Source organism: Malus sylvestris, chromosome 6 (genome assembly GCF_916048215.2).
Source record: "Malus sylvestris chromosome 6, drMalSylv7.2, whole genome shotgun sequence".
NCBI lineage: Eukaryota > Viridiplantae > Streptophyta > Magnoliopsida > Rosales > Rosaceae > Malus > Malus sylvestris.
Genome location: NC_062265.1, coordinates 31,432,179 through 31,448,691, shown reverse-complemented (window position 1 = coordinate 31,448,691; position 16,513 = coordinate 31,432,179). Strand labels below are relative to the sequence as shown.

General features: G+C 42.0%; 5 protein-coding genes across 8 annotated transcripts; 3 read left to right on the top strand and 2 right to left on the bottom strand.

Annotated features, from left to right (window-relative positions):
* Positions 1-87: 87 nt before the first annotated feature.
* LOC126627331 (cyclic dof factor 2-like) lies at positions 88-3,243 on the top strand. Of its 4 annotated transcripts, none has more exons than XM_050296789.1 (7): positions 88-476; positions 899-975; positions 1,084-1,131; positions 1,240-1,277; positions 1,371-1,446; positions 1,576-1,696; positions 2,910-3,243. In XM_050296789.1, exons 1-7 carry the CDS (start codon positions 368-370, stop codon positions 2,993-2,995), a joined length of 555 nt encoding a protein of 184 aa, XP_050152746.1. In that variant the 5' UTR covers positions 88-367; the 3' UTR covers positions 2,996-3,243. The 4 variants fall into 4 exon arrangements, with proteins under 4 accessions (XP_050152746.1, XP_050152743.1, XP_050152744.1 ...); XM_050296786.1 differs by lacking the exon at positions 2,910-3,243 and adding an exon at positions 1,788-2,173 and having other exon boundaries at positions 161-476; XM_050296787.1 differs by lacking the exon at positions 2,910-3,243 and adding an exon at positions 1,788-2,173 and having other exon boundaries at positions 173-476; positions 902-975.
* An 86-nt stretch (positions 3,244-3,329) lies between these two features.
* LOC126627330 (GDSL esterase/lipase At1g74460-like) lies at positions 3,330-5,024 on the bottom strand. The gene is made up of 5 exons (XM_050296785.1): positions 4,711-5,024; positions 4,472-4,602; positions 4,142-4,381; positions 3,796-4,045; positions 3,330-3,709 (listed from the first exon to the last, which is right to left on the bottom strand). The coding sequence occupies exons 1-5, from the start codon at positions 4,949-4,951 to the stop codon at positions 3,465-3,467; spliced, it is 1,107 nt and encodes a 368-aa protein (XP_050152742.1). The 5' UTR covers positions 4,952-5,024; the 3' UTR covers positions 3,330-3,464.
* A 3,509-nt stretch (positions 5,025-8,533) lies between these two features.
* Positions 8,534-10,879, top strand: LOC126625843 (geranylgeranyl diphosphate reductase, chloroplastic-like). The gene is made up of 2 exons (XM_050294946.1): positions 8,534-9,324; positions 9,831-10,879. Exons 1-2 carry the CDS (start codon positions 8,626-8,628, stop codon positions 10,530-10,532), a joined length of 1,401 nt encoding a protein of 466 aa, XP_050150903.1. The 5' UTR covers positions 8,534-8,625; the 3' UTR covers positions 10,533-10,879.
* A 966-nt stretch (positions 10,880-11,845) lies between these two features.
* Positions 11,846-13,944, top strand: LOC126625844 (malate dehydrogenase, chloroplastic). Its single transcript, XM_050294947.1, has 2 exons — positions 11,846-12,005; positions 12,331-13,944. The coding sequence occupies exon 2, from the start codon at positions 12,341-12,343 to the stop codon at positions 13,580-13,582; it is 1,242 nt and encodes a 413-aa protein (XP_050150904.1). The 5' UTR covers positions 11,846-12,005; positions 12,331-12,340; the 3' UTR covers positions 13,583-13,944.
* On the bottom strand, positions 13,909-16,259 carry LOC126625842 (pentatricopeptide repeat-containing protein At3g47530). The gene has a single exon (XM_050294945.1). It carries the CDS (start codon positions 16,073-16,075, stop codon positions 14,276-14,278), a length of 1,800 nt encoding a protein of 599 aa, XP_050150902.1. The 5' UTR covers positions 16,076-16,259; the 3' UTR covers positions 13,909-14,275.
* Between the last annotated feature and the right edge of the window lie 254 nt (positions 16,260-16,513).

Here is a 16,513-nt window from a genome sequence, read left to right as displayed (position 1 = left end):
CGGATGTGGCGGTGGTGACCAATTTTTGGCTTCAGGATTTGAGGGTTTTACTGTTTATTGTTTCTTTTGTAGCCTACGGGCCTAAATCAGTGTGGGCCTCTCTTTGTAGCTGGAGTTGTAGCTCTCTTTGTCTGAGTTTGTCCTCTATCTTATGTTTGCTTTGTTGTATAAGGCTTTGTGCTCTGTTTAGGTTTAGACCTTCTAACACAAATTGTATCTTAATGAAGCTTCATTTTCCACCCGAAAAAAAAAAAAACAATTTTGCTTCAAGTCACGAACTTTTTCTCCCCTCGTTTTCTAATTTCTAAAATTTCAGACCAGTAAGAACCAGCTAGAGAGAGAAGGAGCTATAGAGAGAGAGAGAGAGATGGTTCGTATGCGGTTACCGGGAGGGACAAAGAGAGAGACAACTAGTCGTGGGGAAGAAATTGGCGACCAAGTTGATTTACTCGACTTACAACGTGAAATTGGTCAAGGTCAATTTATCCCATTTCTTCGTTTCTTTCTGTTTGGTGGTTTAGGGTTCACATATGAAAGTCATTCGTTGCTGCAACTATGATTTCTTTGCACTTTTTCTCCGAATTTCAGCTGGAAAATGTTTTCTCTTCATCCTTTCATGCAAAAAATTTGTAGGAGTTTGAGTAACCGCTTTTAAGTTTTTCTTCCAAATAGTCAGAAGCGCTTTTGATCGTCAGAAAGTACTTTTAGCTCTACCAGGAAGAAATCCTAAAAAACTGGCCTTTAGAAATTTTCAGCTTTTTGTGAGATGACGTATTTAGAAGCGCTTTTAATTGTCAGAAACACTTTTAGTTCAACAAGACACAAATCCCGTACGGCCCTGAACTTTTTGTAAGATTATGCTTTGCCGTAAAGGGACTGAGATTTTTAGTGTGGATAGCAGATGAGAAGGAAAAGCATAAGATTGGGGATCAAACTGATGGCTTTGCTACAGTCTCAGTTCAAAGTTTCCATGAGGTACAATACAAGATTGCTTCTTTTTTCCGCCCTCGTCATTTAATCTCGGATTTGGCTTTAAGAAGTATGTTGGTGTGACTTGTTTGATCTGAATGTATATCTTGTCAGGAAAACATGAAGCTCATCCAACTTGTTTCCGAAACCAAAAATGCGAAGGTTGTCGCTTTATCAATCTGATTTGGATGTTCTAATTGGATGTTGATGATTTATTTGGTTTGATTTCTGTTTGATGTTATTGTTATTATATTCCGAATGTGTTTACAGAACACCGAGATCTTGCTTAAACTTTTGGAAGACAGGACGTATCCTTTTGCTTCGTGATCTGTTTGATTGTTTGTTCATTTGTTTTCGCTTGTTACTTTTACCTTTCGGGTTTCTTAATTCACTTTTGCAAGTAAATGTGTGGAAAACCTTGTGGAGTTGGAAAAAATCAGAGAGGCGAACAAGGCGCTTGGTAAGGAGGACGACAGGGTAAGTTCAACTCATGAAGTCGCAACACAGCGATGATTTAACATGGATTAACCGGTTTGTGTATGTTTGCGTATGGTAAGATTATTAAACTGGACGTTGTTTGACGTGTGCATCTGTTCATTCACACAGGATGTGAAGGATAAGAAGCCGGAAATTCAGAAGCGGGATGCAAAGAGGAAGAGGCCTACTGAGAAGAAGCAAGAACTTCAGAAGAAGGATGGCAAAGAGGAAGCTTCCTCGTCCAGACCTGGTAATTGACTTGACATCTCGCGTGTTTGAGATTTTGAAGTTTCTGTACTACTGCACCCGCATTCTTTTTGACGTTTGGTAAATTCCTGCAGCTTTGCAGCCTGGTGGTGATGAAATAGTCCGCGCTAGAGAGAAGGCACAGAAGAAGATACTCCCCTGCCCTCGTTGTGATAGCAGGAACACAATATTTGACAAGTTCAGTCGTAACAATCTCAGTAAACCAGTACGTTCATGCAAAGATTGCAAAAGAAGCTGGGTTGCACGCGGGAACTTGGGAAGAGGCTAGTGTTTACAGCTCCGTAAAGCTAGGGTTAGTGCCTCTGTAAGTTTCCGTTCTGATTTTGTAAATGGCGTAGGACTCCAAGTGTAGATGGCACTAGGTTTAATTTTGTTAAGTGCCAACATATATATGTATGTACCCATGAGGAGGTGTGCAGATCTTACCAAGTATGTATATATTATGTTTTATGGTTGACAATTATATGTGAGTCGAAAGTTGATGGCGGATCGATGCTAAGTATGCATAACTTCGTAGGCAAAATCACGAAAGTTTAGAAACGTATGTATTCAAGTTCACAGAAACAGAATTTCATGATGAGCTCCTTGGCAATAAGCTCGTTTGCGCTATCTGGTGATGAAGCAATGGCAGGTGCAGGGAAAGGTCCATTTGTTTCATCAATGCGTGAGAAACCGAATTTCTTGATGAGCTCCTTGGCAATAAGCTCGTTTGCGCTATCTGATGGATGGTACTCGTCCCAGAACATATATTTGCTTCTGTCTTTGCACAATACTGGTGCAGGGAAGCACGTCAAAGCAGGCCAAATCCTTCCAAATGAGGAGCTCTGTGAATCTGCGTTGCTGAATCCTGCCATGACGAACCATATCTCTCTCTCAGATCTTTCTGAAGGATATCCTAGTATCGGCGACAAGGCGCAGACAATCCTGCTGGCTCCCTTGGAAAGTTACAGTGACAAGAAATGTCAACTTCCGACCATTCATTTCTTTTCAATTCAAAAGCAAAGACTCTGGATTCCTCACGCTTGTCATGGAACATCGAAAACCAAATAACCTCATAACAACGGCATAACCAATTATCAACAGAATAGAATGGAAAAGGCTTTTCCTTGTTCCAAAAGCATCAAGATTGCATCCGAGATTTTGGCATCTCCGTACTACTTCACCCACATTCTTTAGGACTATGGTAAATTCTGCAGCTTTGCAGCCTAGTGGTGATGAAAAAGCCCGAGCTGGAGAGGCGGCACACAAGAAAATACTCCCCTCCCCTCGCTGTGCACGATAGCATGAACACAGGATTTGGCAAGTTCAGCCGTAACAATCTCAGTAAACCAGTACGTGTATGCAAAGATTGTAAAAGAAGCCGGGTTGTACGCGGGAACTTGGGAAGGGGCTAGTGTTAGCACTCCGTAAAGCTAGGGTTTGTGCCTCTGTAAGGTTCCAAACTGATTTCGTAAATGGAGTAGGACTCCAGGAGTAGATGGCACTATGTGTCATTGGTGTATCCATAAGGAGGTGGTGCAGGTCTTACTAGTGAGGACAGTTCTTGATTGTTCATGAGTATATTATGGTTGACAATTAAATGTGAGTCGAAAGTTCTTCATACGCAAAATCACGAATGATCGAAACATATATATTCGAGCTTATTAAACCAAACAATAGTTGTATATGAAAAGCTGTAATGATCACTAAGAAGTTGCTGTTTAGGAAAACAATTTGAGCAGCAGACACTGCTGGTTTGATTGTACTAGCATTTATCCCTCTGGTGATGGAGCAAAAGCAGGTGCAGGAGAAGGGCCATCCGTTTCATCAACGCGCGACAAACCGAATTTCTTTATGAGTTCCTTGGCAATAAGCTCGTTTGCACTGTCTGATGGATGGTACTCATCCCAAAAGAAGTATTTGCTTCTGTCACTGCACAGTACTGATGCAGGGACACAAGTCAAAGCCGGTCGAATTATTCCAAATGAGCAGCACGGTGAATCCGCATTGGTGAATCCTGCCATGGTCGGAATTCGAATACAGAAAAGGTCAGTAGAGAAACGAGGAGATATGTTACATGTTCTCTGTTCTGTCTTAACATACCGTATTGGATTGGATTGGTGATCACATCGTTGACGACATCATAAGCATCACCAAATCGATAGGTTGCGTTAGGAAGCTTGCTGGACAAGTCTTCCATTAGCTTGCTTCCAGCTTTGTTGAAGCTGAGAGCTAGTTTGTTTGACTTCTCTTGGCAACCGTTAGAGGTACTTAGCACCCTTTGGAGCGGAATACAACCCATTGGTCCTAGCCCAAACACTATCAGCTGCCTCGCCCCTAGGCTGTGCAACAGCTGCTCGAAAGCACGTAAAACCCTAGTCAGGAAACTACGTACGATTGACTGGCAGAAATTGATAAAAAAATAAATAAAAATAACTGATATTCTAACCTTAAGTTGTCTTTCTAGAGTTCCCATTAGGTATTCGATGAAAGTTTGATCGTTGTAACTCCACGAATCTCTGTAAAGAGGCATCAAGTAGTTGTTAATGAAGTCGTTGCTTCCTAAAGCGACCACATAACGAGCGTCTTGGAAGAATTTCTCGGCTGCGTTTGCGCCAATTTTGCTTTTGATCAGTGTTTGTGTCCCTTGAAACAGATCGATCTGCCTGTAGAGCGAGAGCTTCTGAATCTGCAAACACAATACTGATCAAATCACGCACAATCTTAATTAAAAGCTCAATCTTCATGTGGTTTTGTTACATTTAAGGTTGCAACTTACAAAGTAGCCGCCGGTTTCATTCAAAATCCCTCCACCTCCAGAGGCATAGTTTACTCCTTTTTCAAGTATCATGTCTTCGGTCAATGACGGATCAAGAACCGCCGGCGGCCTTGGGAGCCCCATGTTATCACCTAAATAAACAAACAAGTTCAGCATAAAAATAAACTCGACGAAAAACTATATGTTTAAGAAAGACAAGACGTCCTGCACAGAGTTAAAACTGTTGCAACATATGTTACCTATTATATCAGCAACTGTACGGCCATTAGTGAACCTGCCATTGGGCAGTCCATTGCCCATATCAATGCCATACCAAGGCAGGCTTGCTTGGGCGAGACTCCTGCTCAAGCGCTTGTTGTTTCCAACGTCGGAGAGGGAGTCCCCGAATATAAACTGCACGATTTTGCAGTCGTGGCCATCAATGAGGAGGCCTAAGACAGTCACGGCCGCCATCATTGCTGCTAGAGCTGTGAACTTCATGGCTGAAAAACTCGAGAAAATGCAGATATTTTCAGGCCTTCCAATGTAAAATGGAAGACTTGGGTTTTGGATTAAACACAATGAGGGAGAATTTATAAGTAGGAGGCGTTATTTGGGATTAGATTTCGTGTGAAATTTGGGGAAGGACTAGAAACTGTGTGATGGATTTGGGGAAAAACAGAGAGGGTAGCTTCGCTAGCTTGTCGGAGAAACCAAATGTTACTCGGACGTACCTAAATGCAACTAACCATGATTGTCTTTTGTTACAAGTTTACAACGGTACGTGCCCCAAAATTCCCAATTACGAAAGTAATTTTCGCACTCTCTTTTTGTCTGTTTATTATTATTATTATTTTCAATCTTTGTATTGAGTAAATCAAAAGAGAAGTATTGTAGAAAGAATGAGAGAAGTGCAGAAGAAAACACGAGAGTGTGAAAATTGCTACCCTTTCTACAAGCCTTGAACCTTAGTGTTGAATCCAAACAATTCAAGAAAATATATGATTCATGATAATTTTATTTTTTTTAACAAATGATACTATATACATTAATGGGGGGAAGTGGGCTACTAACCCTTACAATATGCTAGCAATAATGTGATTCAAATTCGCATTTGGCGAGAATCGAACCTAAGACCTCTCACTTACAAGTGAAGATGAATACCACTAAACCGTAATACTAAGTAGCAAGTCAAGATGATTTTTCATTTGTGAAAAAGGAAGTATGGTTTCACCTACCTACCAATGTGGCCTTCTCTTTCAACATGTTGGCAAACCGTATATTCTCATTTTCTAAGTTTCTTCAAAGAAAAGAAATTCAGGAGGCTCACAACTTCAATTCCTTATTTTCTCCCCTAATTCCCTCTTTTAATTGACAATACTTTGTGCACGTAACCCACCCAAAGTGAAACATTTACCAAATGGGTTTACCTTTGATTTTCCTTTTTACTCAAGACAACCACTACAACAACAAAAATTATTATAAAAAAAAATAAAAAAAAAAACTTAGCTTTTACAATTAATTTTTGATTAAGTATTGAATTAATGATGTTGGCTAGGGCTGGGCAAACAGGTCTTGGACCTGCGGGTCAGGACGGGTACGGGGTGGGTACATATATTGCAAATTCAAAACGAGTTGGGGCTGGTACAAATTTCAGAGAAAATGGGCCCTCGGCCCTAATCGTTTCCATCGTTCATTATAGGGAGATTAAATTTCCACCGTTTATTTCTTAGGTTATGTAGAATTCTCCAGACTTTTCAGACCTCTCAACTTTTCCCTCACAATCTCTTTCTCCTGAACTTACACTTTGTCCCCGTCTCTGTCAATTGAGGTCCATCCTACCCACCACTTGACCACCATCTCCAGCGTCGATCGAGGTCCATCCTACCCTCTTTTAATTGACAATACTTTGTGCAAGTAACCCACCCAAAGTGAAACATTTCCCAAATGGGTTTACCTTTGATTTTCCTTTTTACTCAAGACAACCACTACAACAACAAAAATTATTATAAAAAATAAAAAAAAACTTAGCTTTTACAATTAATTTTTGATTAAGTATTGAATTAATGATGTTGGCTAGGGCTAGGCAAACAGGTCTTGGACCCGCGGGTCGGGACGGGTACGGGGTGGATACATATATTGCAAATTCAAAACGGGTTGGGGCGGGTACAAATTTCAGAGAAAATGGGCCCTCGGCCCTAACCGTTTCCATCGTTCATTATAGGGAGATTAAATTTCCACCGTTTATTTCTTAGGTTATGTAGAATTCTCCAGACTTTTCAGACCTCTCAACTTTTCCCTCACAATCTCTTTCTCCTGAACTTGCACTTTGTCCCCGTCTCTGTCGATTAAGGTCTATCCTACCCACCACTTAACCACCATCTCTAGCGTCGATCAAGGTCCCTCCAACCCACCATTAGGACGAGTTCATCGACGTTAAGAATTTGAGGTCGATGAGCCCCTTGCTGCAATCTTGCTTCCAAATTTTAAGAAACCCGGATTGGTTTTGATTTAGGTTTCCTAAAGGTTTTGGGATTTTGTTGGTTGTTTGGTTTTTTGTGGAGTTTTGGGGGAATTTTCTGATATGGGTTTTGGTTTAGGGGTATGTTTAATGTAGGATTTGCTTGATTTTGACTTGATGTAGGAATTGCTTGATTTTCTAATAGGATTTATGTGATTGTACAGATCCCCCACTCCCAGATTACCCAACTTTCTTTCTCCGTTCTCGTTATCTTCTCCTTCCCACCCGTCAACTGCGTCGACATCACAACTGCCACCAGGCCCACCGAATGAGTCATAACTCATGAAATCACCTCACCATCTAAGAAGATGAAGATTGAGAAGCTCCAAATCGGAGAAGATGAAGATTGCGAAGCTCCAGATCAGAGAAAACGAAGATTGAACCTGTGGAACCGGCCCGAATTGGCCCATTTGAAATAGGTCGGGTTAGGTCCGGCTCCAAAATTTGAAATCCCATTACTTGCCCTAACCCGTCCCGTTGCATTTTCATACGTGTTCGATCCGATCCCTCCAAATTTGGGCCCAATCCGGCCTGTGCCCAGCCCTAATATTGGCATTTCATATATATTGGTTAATAAACATAATGGCATGTCTAATTATTATTATGATCCTACTTGGAAGCTTTAGCCTTTAGAGGAACAATTAAAGAAGATATTTGCCAACTCCACTTTGACAAGTTGAAAACATATGACGAGATAACTTATTTGAGACGAACTCTGAGAGACGTCGTCGACCCCATTTTGCAGTGTGGCCTTGAGGTTTCCACGACCGAGGACTTCTGCTTCTTGGTTATTCTTAGCTGCACGATAATTTATTGGACTATCATAACTGGTTGACCTGCAAAATCCAGACAGTTAAGATTCGGAGAGGATCTTAACCCCACACAAATGAGAGATTTTTCAGTATGACCGATACACGAGGTGGTATACCACGTGTTACTATACAAATTGTGGGATATGTGTGCTAAAAAGTTAATAACTTAAAAAATAAAATTTCTCACCACTCCTATTAAAACACGTGGTGTACTCTTGTCACAATTAAAAATTTCTCCGCACAAAGAGATAAACTCACTGACGTGGCAAACAACCGCTGGTTGCATGTAAATGATACCAGAGTCTACAGAACCAGACAAATCCAGTACAAAAGTACAACGTGGCAATGTTGTCATCCCCTCCCATTTCCAAGCCCATAACAAACAGGAGCCGGCTTCTTTGTCCTCCCAATTCTTACGCACTTTCATCCTTTCTTATTATGTGCGGTTAAGTTACATTAATTTTTTATATTAATTTTTTTATATAAATAATAAGATAAAAAGTAATAATGATATAAAATATTGACGTAACTTAACTGTAACCGCATAAATAGAAAATGATGAAAGTGTATGAAAACTTGAAGGCAGAGAAGCCAGGCCCAACAAACATCAAACCAAACCCCTCCCTTCCTAATCAATAAAAATCCAAAAAAATCCAACTCATTATCCACAAATCATTTCAGCCCTCCATTCCCCCAATCCAACGGCCAACCTTCCCACTCGTATCCCAAACCATATCCACCAAAACATAAAAATAAGAAAATAATTCACTCTTGCCACTCTCACACTCTCCTCCTCCTCCTCCTCCTTCTTCTCCTCTGCTTCAGCTGCTCCGACCGAAAAAATGGCCTCCATAGCCCTCAAATCCTTCATCGGCCTCCGCCAAACTGCCGCGGAGAAAACCCATTTTACAATCCAAGCAAAACCCATTTCTCCAAACCCCTCAAACCACCGGACCCTCCAAGTCAAAGCCGCCAAAACCAGCCCAAAAGTCACTGGCCGAAACCTCCGCGTCGCCGTCATAGGTGGCGGACCCGCAGGGGGAGCTGCCGCAGAAACTCTCGCCAAGGGCGGCGTCGAGACGTTCCTCATCGAGCGGAAAATGGACAACTGCAAGCCCTGCGGCGGCGCCATCCCGCTCTGCATGGTGGGCGAGTTCAACCTCCCACTGGACATCATCGACCGCCGCGTCACCAAGATGAAGATGATATCGCCGTCGAACGTGGCAGTGGACATCGGGCAGACCCTGAAGCCGCACGAATACATTGGGATGGTGAGGCGGGAGGTGCTGGACCAGTACCTCAGGAACAGGGCGAGTGAGAACGGCGCGACGGTGATAAATGGGTTGTTTCTGAAGATGGATAAGCCGGGAGATGGGGAGGCGCCGTACGTTCTGCATTACACGGAGTACGACGGGAAGGCCGGCGGCATAGGCGTGAAGAAGACGATGGAGGTTGATGCGGTGATTGGAGCTGATGGGGCGAATTCCAGAGTGGCTAAGAACATTGATGCTGGTGATTATGAGTATGCCATTGCCTTCCAGGTAATTAATTATGAACTTGCCTTGTTTTTAATTTGTTTTTTGAGCTTTGCATGTGTAGACATTTTGTTTTCTTTCTTGAGCTAACGAAAGAAATGGTGAAATTTCGTTCTAAGATTCATAAAGCCGACTTCATTTATTGAAATATGACTTTGTTGTTGTGGGAAATTGCGATATTCAAACATGTCTAATCTCAAATCCTGGGTGCAAGGTGACCACGACCGACAAACTGGCCTAACTCACGTCTGTGTTGAAAATTGCTACTTAATTATAAACTTAGGGAAAGAAAGTAACTTTTAGTTTAATTGCAGTCAAGTTGTGTGCTTTGTGTTTTTAATGACCACCTAATCTAAGTTGCCGAATGATTAACAAATTCAAAGTTTAAGAAGTTTGCTTTACTGAAAGTTTGATCTTAGCCAATACTTTCTGGTGTAACACTTGAATGTTCATTTGGTTCAAATGTTTGATTCGTTATTATTAATTAAATTCTTGGTTTCTGCCTTTTACAGGAGAGAATCAAAATCCCTGATGACAAGATGGTGTACTATGAGAACCTCGCCGAGATGTATGTTGGCGATGACGTCTCGCCAGACTTTTACGGGTGGGTGTTCCCGAAATGTGACCATGTAGCAGTTGGTACCGGCACTGTGACTCACAAAGGAGACATCAAGAAGTTCCAACTAGCAACAAGAAACAGAGCCAAGGACAAGATTCTAGGCGGCAAAATTCTCCGAGTGGAGGCACATCCAATTCCAGAACACCCCCGGCCACGAAGGTTGGCAGGCAGAGTAGCACTCGTTGGTGATGCAGCCGGTTATGTAACTAAATGCTCGGGCGAAGGCATCTACTTTGCAGCAAAGAGTGGCAGGATGTGCGCCGAGGCAATAGTTGAGGGCTCGGAGAATGGGAAGAGGATGGTGAACGAGGCGGACTTGAGGACGTACTTGGAGAAGTGGGACAAGACTTACTGGCCTACTTACAAGGTGCTGGATGTGTTGCAGAAGGTGTTCTATAGGTCAAACCCCGCGAGGGAAGCGTTTGTGGAGATGTGTGCGGATGAGTACGTGCAGAAGATGACGTTCGATAGCTACTTGTACAAGAGGGTGGTGCCGGGGAATCCGTGGGAGGATTTGAAGTTGGCTGTGAATACCATTGGGAGCTTGGTTAGGGCTAATGCACTTAGGAGGGAGATGGAAAAGATTAATGTATGAAAGGAGGAAGGCTTCTTGGTGGTGTAAATTTTTTTGTTTTTGTATTCTTTTTCTTGCGTTGGAAGAGACTCTAAGAAAAGACAACTTGAATCTAACGGAAGACATGACACAGAACCGAGCGCAATGACGTTCTAGGATTCATATAGCCGACCCCACTTTATGTGAAAAGGCTTTGTTGTTGTTGTTGTTGTATTCTTTTTCTTGCGTAATGAGGTACAATCTCTTTGGAATTCCATATTTGTTACGAGGGTTTGTAATTGTGATATAATATCAGTGTTAAAGGTTTTGTTGTCTGTGAAATTGTGAATAAATTAGAAAAGGCATGAACTAAGCCTTATTATGATTTATCTTTTGAACTTTTAATTTAGTTATGAACCCATCTCCTAATTTTTAATATGGGCTAATTTGGCATCAACTATCAAATTTGTCAATTTCTCTATCATGTCCATTTCAATTCGGGAAAAGAGAACAAATAAAAAATTAACTTCATTATTATAAACTAAATTATTGAATATTTCAAACAAATCTCAAAATTCAAAACTACCTGTTATTCACTAAAAACCCAAAATTCCTAATAATAAACCAAAAGTCCCGACTTGATTTTCATACCTTTTATTGATAGGAAAACTAATGAAAATGGCTTGAAAACTTTGAGTTTTAATGATAAGGACAAAATAAAGGGTAAAGTGAATAGTACCATGATTGACTTTTTAGTGTAAAAATATGGTTTTTCGTTAAAGTGAACAGTACCGGGTGCTTTTCGTTAAAGTTCCCTTTATTGATTGGAGTTACCGTCACAATCTCATTTTTCAGTATGAGTGATCCTTCCTCTTTCAAACAGCTAATTTTCATAACTTTTTAATTTTTTTAGTTGTACTAGTATGATGTGTCTGAAGATGTGTGGTATTTGTAGATGGGAGGTAGGTAAATGTGGAACCAGATCCTCCCCTCTGGATCTATATATACTGAAGCCTGCTGAGCAGGCGATCTAGGCAGTTGAAATATAATCCAACGGTTACAATTATTATAATTTTTAGAGGACCTTGTTTGTAGCTGTTTAATCAAATTTAAACTGTCTGAATCTCCTGCTCAGCAGGCTCAGTTTTATTGGATCCGGTAAATGTCTGTACACAACAACCCCATAAACTTTAATTCTTTATTTCAAGTTTCTTGTCAAGCATCTACTTCTTATTTTATTCTAGATTAATCTCAGCCGTTGGAAGGGATCAGAGGCGCGATGAAGCGAACAAAATTGGTAGATTCCGTGTGCATAGGGTCCCCCACACATTAAAAATTGAAGACAACGGTGTGGATTCATCCGAGGTCCTTTGGCGGAGCTTCTCACGATCTCAAAGGGCAAAACCCCAAAAGGTCCAAAAACCCACCACTTTCTCACTCCTCTTATAAATCCCTCCTTTCCCCATTCGCGTCTCCGTAGCTCTCTGGTTGTTGGCCTTCGTCTTCCTCCTCAAGGTTAGGACTTTTCAATCAATTTCTGAAGATTTAATTTGGGTTTTATTGCTTTGGTTCGTACATTCACGGATCTATGAGCAATAGTTTCAGATCTCATGGGGTTTAATTTGGGTTTTTTTTCGAATATTCCCAGCTGTGTAGTTCTTCATTTTTTTTGCTTCTGAAATCTGAAAAATGGATTGAAATCTTACCTTTTTGATTCCTGTAGACACCAAGAATTTATTTTTTCATTTGGTCAATTGGGTTGCAGTTCAATTGATATTTAATCGTGTAAAAATGTTTGATTTTTTGTGTTTATGAATTCGATTGAATTTGTGTGCTGCAGAGCGTGAGAGATGGCAGCAACATCAGCAGCTACCTTTTCCATCGGAACCAATTGTTCCCTCGGCCACAAGGCGGCGTCGTTTCAACAGACAAAGCCTTGTGCTTTGAGGTTCAACTCCCAAAACCTTCTCAAGAGCTCTTTCAATGGGCTCAAGGCAACCACATCTTTCAATTGTGAAACCGAGACCTCGTTCTCGGGCAAGGAAACTGCCAAGGCTCTTCGAGCTTCTTTCGCTCGAAAAGCCCACAAGGATGCCCAGGTGGTTCAGTCTCAGTTCCAGCCCCAGGCCTCTTATAAAGTAGCTGTTCTTGGAGCTGCCGGTGGGATTGGTCAGCCACTGGCTCTTCTGATCAAGATGTCGCCTTTGGTCTCCTCCCTGCATCTTTACGATATTGCTAATGTCAAGGGTGTCGCTGCTGACTTGAGTCACTGCAACACTCCCTCCGAAGTTCTCGATTTCACTGGAGCTGCTGAGTTGCCCAGTTCCTTGAAAGGTGTGGATGTGGTGGTCATTCCCGCTGGAGTTCCAAGAAAGCCTGGTATGACCCGTGATGACCTCTTCAACATCAATGCCGGCATTGTGAGGAACTTGATCGAGGCTGTGGCTGATAACTGTCCTGATGCATTCATCCACATTATCAGTAATCCGGTGAACTCCACGGTGCCAATTGCTGCCGAAGTTCTGAAGCAGAAGGGTGTTTATAACCCTAAAAAGCTCTTTGGTGTTTCTACCTTGGATGTTGTGAGGGCGAACACATTTGTTGCTCAGAAGAAGAATCTGAAACTGATTGATGTTGATGTCCCGGTTGTTGGAGGACATGCTGGGATAACTATTCTGCCCCTGCTATCCAAGACAAAACCCTCAGTCAGCCTCACTGACGAAGAAGTTGAACAACTAACTGTTAGGATCCAAAATGCTGGAACTGAGGTTGTGGAGGCAAAGGCAGGTGCTGGGTCCGCGACTTTGTCAATGGCATATGCAGCGGCTAGATTTGTTGAGTCATCTCTGCGTGCACTGGACGGAGATGGGGATGTCTATGAGTGCTCTTATGTAGCATCTGATCTGACCGAGCTTCCATTCTTTGCATCAAGGGTTAAGCTTGGAAGGAACGGAATTGAAGCTTTCATACCATCTGACCTCCAAGGTTTGACAGAGTATGAGCAAAAGGCTTTGGAAGCACTCAAGCCGGAACTGAAAGCCAGCATTGAAAAGGGTATTGCTTTTGCCAACAAGCAGACCGCGACTGCTTAGGCCGCTATTATCGGAAGCTTCTATTATTACCTCATTCCAGTGAATGCTTTACAGATATTTTTATGCGGATTTAGCATTACATCAGTACTTTCAGTTTTGTAGAATGAAGTCGATATCCTTTCAGCCATCTATGTTGAAGCGATTTTCGGAAGAAGATATATAGAGTTGCTTCTGTTGTTGTAGATTGAAGAATATTAGCCTTCTCTTGCGGAAACTTGTAGTGACAGTTTTGAAATAACTTGGCTGGTCGATCATGAGTTTTTAGGAATATCATGTATTTCTATCATGCGTGCATGCAAGGGTTAGTTTCCGATGCAGCAAATAAATTCGAAAGAATATGAATTCGTACTTTTCAATTGCAATACTTGTTTTCTTGTTCTACAAGCTTTCTTACTTTCGATACTTAGATTGTTCGAAAAGATCACTTATCGTACAAAATGAATGTTTACAAAACTTGCCCTCATAGAATCTATGTGGGGGGGGAAATGATCATTCAGCAAATTTCAACAGATTTGCCTGCAAGCAGGCCGTGACTGCAACTACTGTTCTTCGGAAGCTGAACCATCGTCTTCTGTTCATCGTGTAAAGTTTAGGGCACCAATAGTTACTTAACTGTAACTATGTACCACCATCCATTTCATCTGCAGAAAATTGTTCCCAGTTGCTCACCTTTTCTGCAAATCTTGAATTTTCCTACCAATAGCCATTGCAGGAGCAGTGTCCCTCCCGGAAATGATGAAACCGAGTGCGGTCTCTGATAATTACCTCTCTGTTGTAAACCCCTGAGAGAGCCATTGCGAAATTGTGGCAATCAACGCAAATGCGAAGATTCTTGGCCACTCTGATTGGAGTGCCGGGAGGAGTTGACAGAACACCGAAAGCAATAGCCAATTTCTCGCTGTGGTGAGAGAGGGCATGCCCCTTGTCTTCTGCTCCCAAGTTGTGCAATTCAGATGTTACATCTGCAACATAACCAGCAATCTTCAGCTGGCTATTAATCTCATCCAGCATTTTGTAGATTTCATCCTTCCGCAGATGTGAAACATCATCCACAACGAACTCGTGTGCTACTCCTTTCAGTTCAATCGTGCTACATCCCGGTGTAGTTTGAATTGCTTTTTCCTTCATAAACTTCCTCACTTCTGTTAGCTTCTCCCAGTTCCCAGCTGAAGAGTAAATATTCATCAATAGAACATAATCCCCAGCCTCTTGGGCCTTGAGTTCAATCAAATGGCCTACCACTCGTTCTGCAAGGGAATCATTTCCATGAATTCTGCAAGCCCCGAGTAAGGTCCTCCATATTGTAGGATCTGGTTTGATATCCATCGACGTTATGAGCTGATAGGCCTGGTCAAGTTGACCAGCACGACCCAAAAGATCAACCATGCACCCATAGTGATGGACATTTGGCACTACCCCAAACTCTTTGCTCATAAGATCGAAAAACATCATTCCTTCATCAACCAAACCGCAATGGCTGCAAGCACAAAGAACTCCGGTAAAAGTCTGATCATCAGGTAAAACACCCATTTTCTGCATCTCTTCAAACGCTTCAATAGCTTCTCTACCATAACCATTCACTGCCAACCCTGAAATCATCGCACTCCACGAAACCACGTTTTTATCCCGCATTCCCTTAAAAACCCCATAGGCCTTATCCAAACTCCCACAACGTGAATACATCGATACAAGAGAGTTGCACAAATTCGAAGCACCACCGTAACCGTGATCCTCAATGTACTTATGAACCCGTTCGCCAAACTCCAACGCGTTCAAGCTGGCACAAGCTTGTAGCACAAGCAAACACGTAACGTCATCAGGCTCACACCTATGTATCTCACTCTGCATAATATCAAACAAACCCAAAGCATCCCTTGTCCGGTTGTTATGCAAACAACAAGAAATCAATACATTCCAAGCCACAGTATCTCTCTTGGGCATTTCATCAAACACCTGACACGCTTCATCATACTTCCTGCAATTCGAATACAAATCCATCAAAGTGGTCAGCAAAAGACTGTCTGATCGATGCCCATCTCTCAAAATCCTAGCATGCACCTGAATCCCACCCACCAAAGACGAAACTCTAATGCAGGACTTGATAACAAAAGACGACGCCATAGCGTCCGCGCAGAGGCCGCGCCGCCGCAAATCTCTGTACAGATAAAACCCCTCCGCCGGCGAGTCGCTCTTGGAGTAAGCTCTTATCATTTTGTTGTAGTGAAAAGCCGTCGGCTTTTCGATTTGGTCGAAGAATTGGCGGGAATATGTGATGCTTGTCAACGGGGAAAGAGCGACGACGACGGACAGGAACTGGAAGGAAATGGTGGGGTCCAGAACGAGTGATGTTCGAAGGGTGTGGGCGTGGATTTGGAGAAGATGGGATTTTGTGGTGCATGATTTGATGAGGGACAGCAAACGGGTTGATGAAGAGGTTTGAAGCAGTTTCTGGTACGAGGTTTGAGCTTTGGTTGCGACTGGAAGCGCTGTCATTTTTTCACTCTCATGCTCTTGCTTGCAAAGAAGTCTAATGTAAATTTTTCAAGAGACTTTGGGTTTCTTGGAATTGTAAATCTAGAAAACACTTTTGCTCGTAAGCGTTTTTATTAGAAGCGTCAATCAAAAATAATTTGGCATATTTTTCTTTATAAAGTACTTCTATCAGCCGGTAACACGTTTAAATTGTAGAACGCCAAAGTAAATGCCAAGTGTAAGTGTTTGTATCATGAATGGGAGGATCCTTCGTCTAGTCGCCTAACCACTTGTCATGTTTGATTGACATGGCAAGAGAATAAGATCTCTTGTATATTACTCTCGTTTTGTCCACGTTGGTATCGAGAGATTTTTAAGTGTGTCAGGAACACAACTCGGTACATCAAGTGTCAATCACTTCTATTATGACACTAGGTATATCGAACCGTGTTTTTAGCA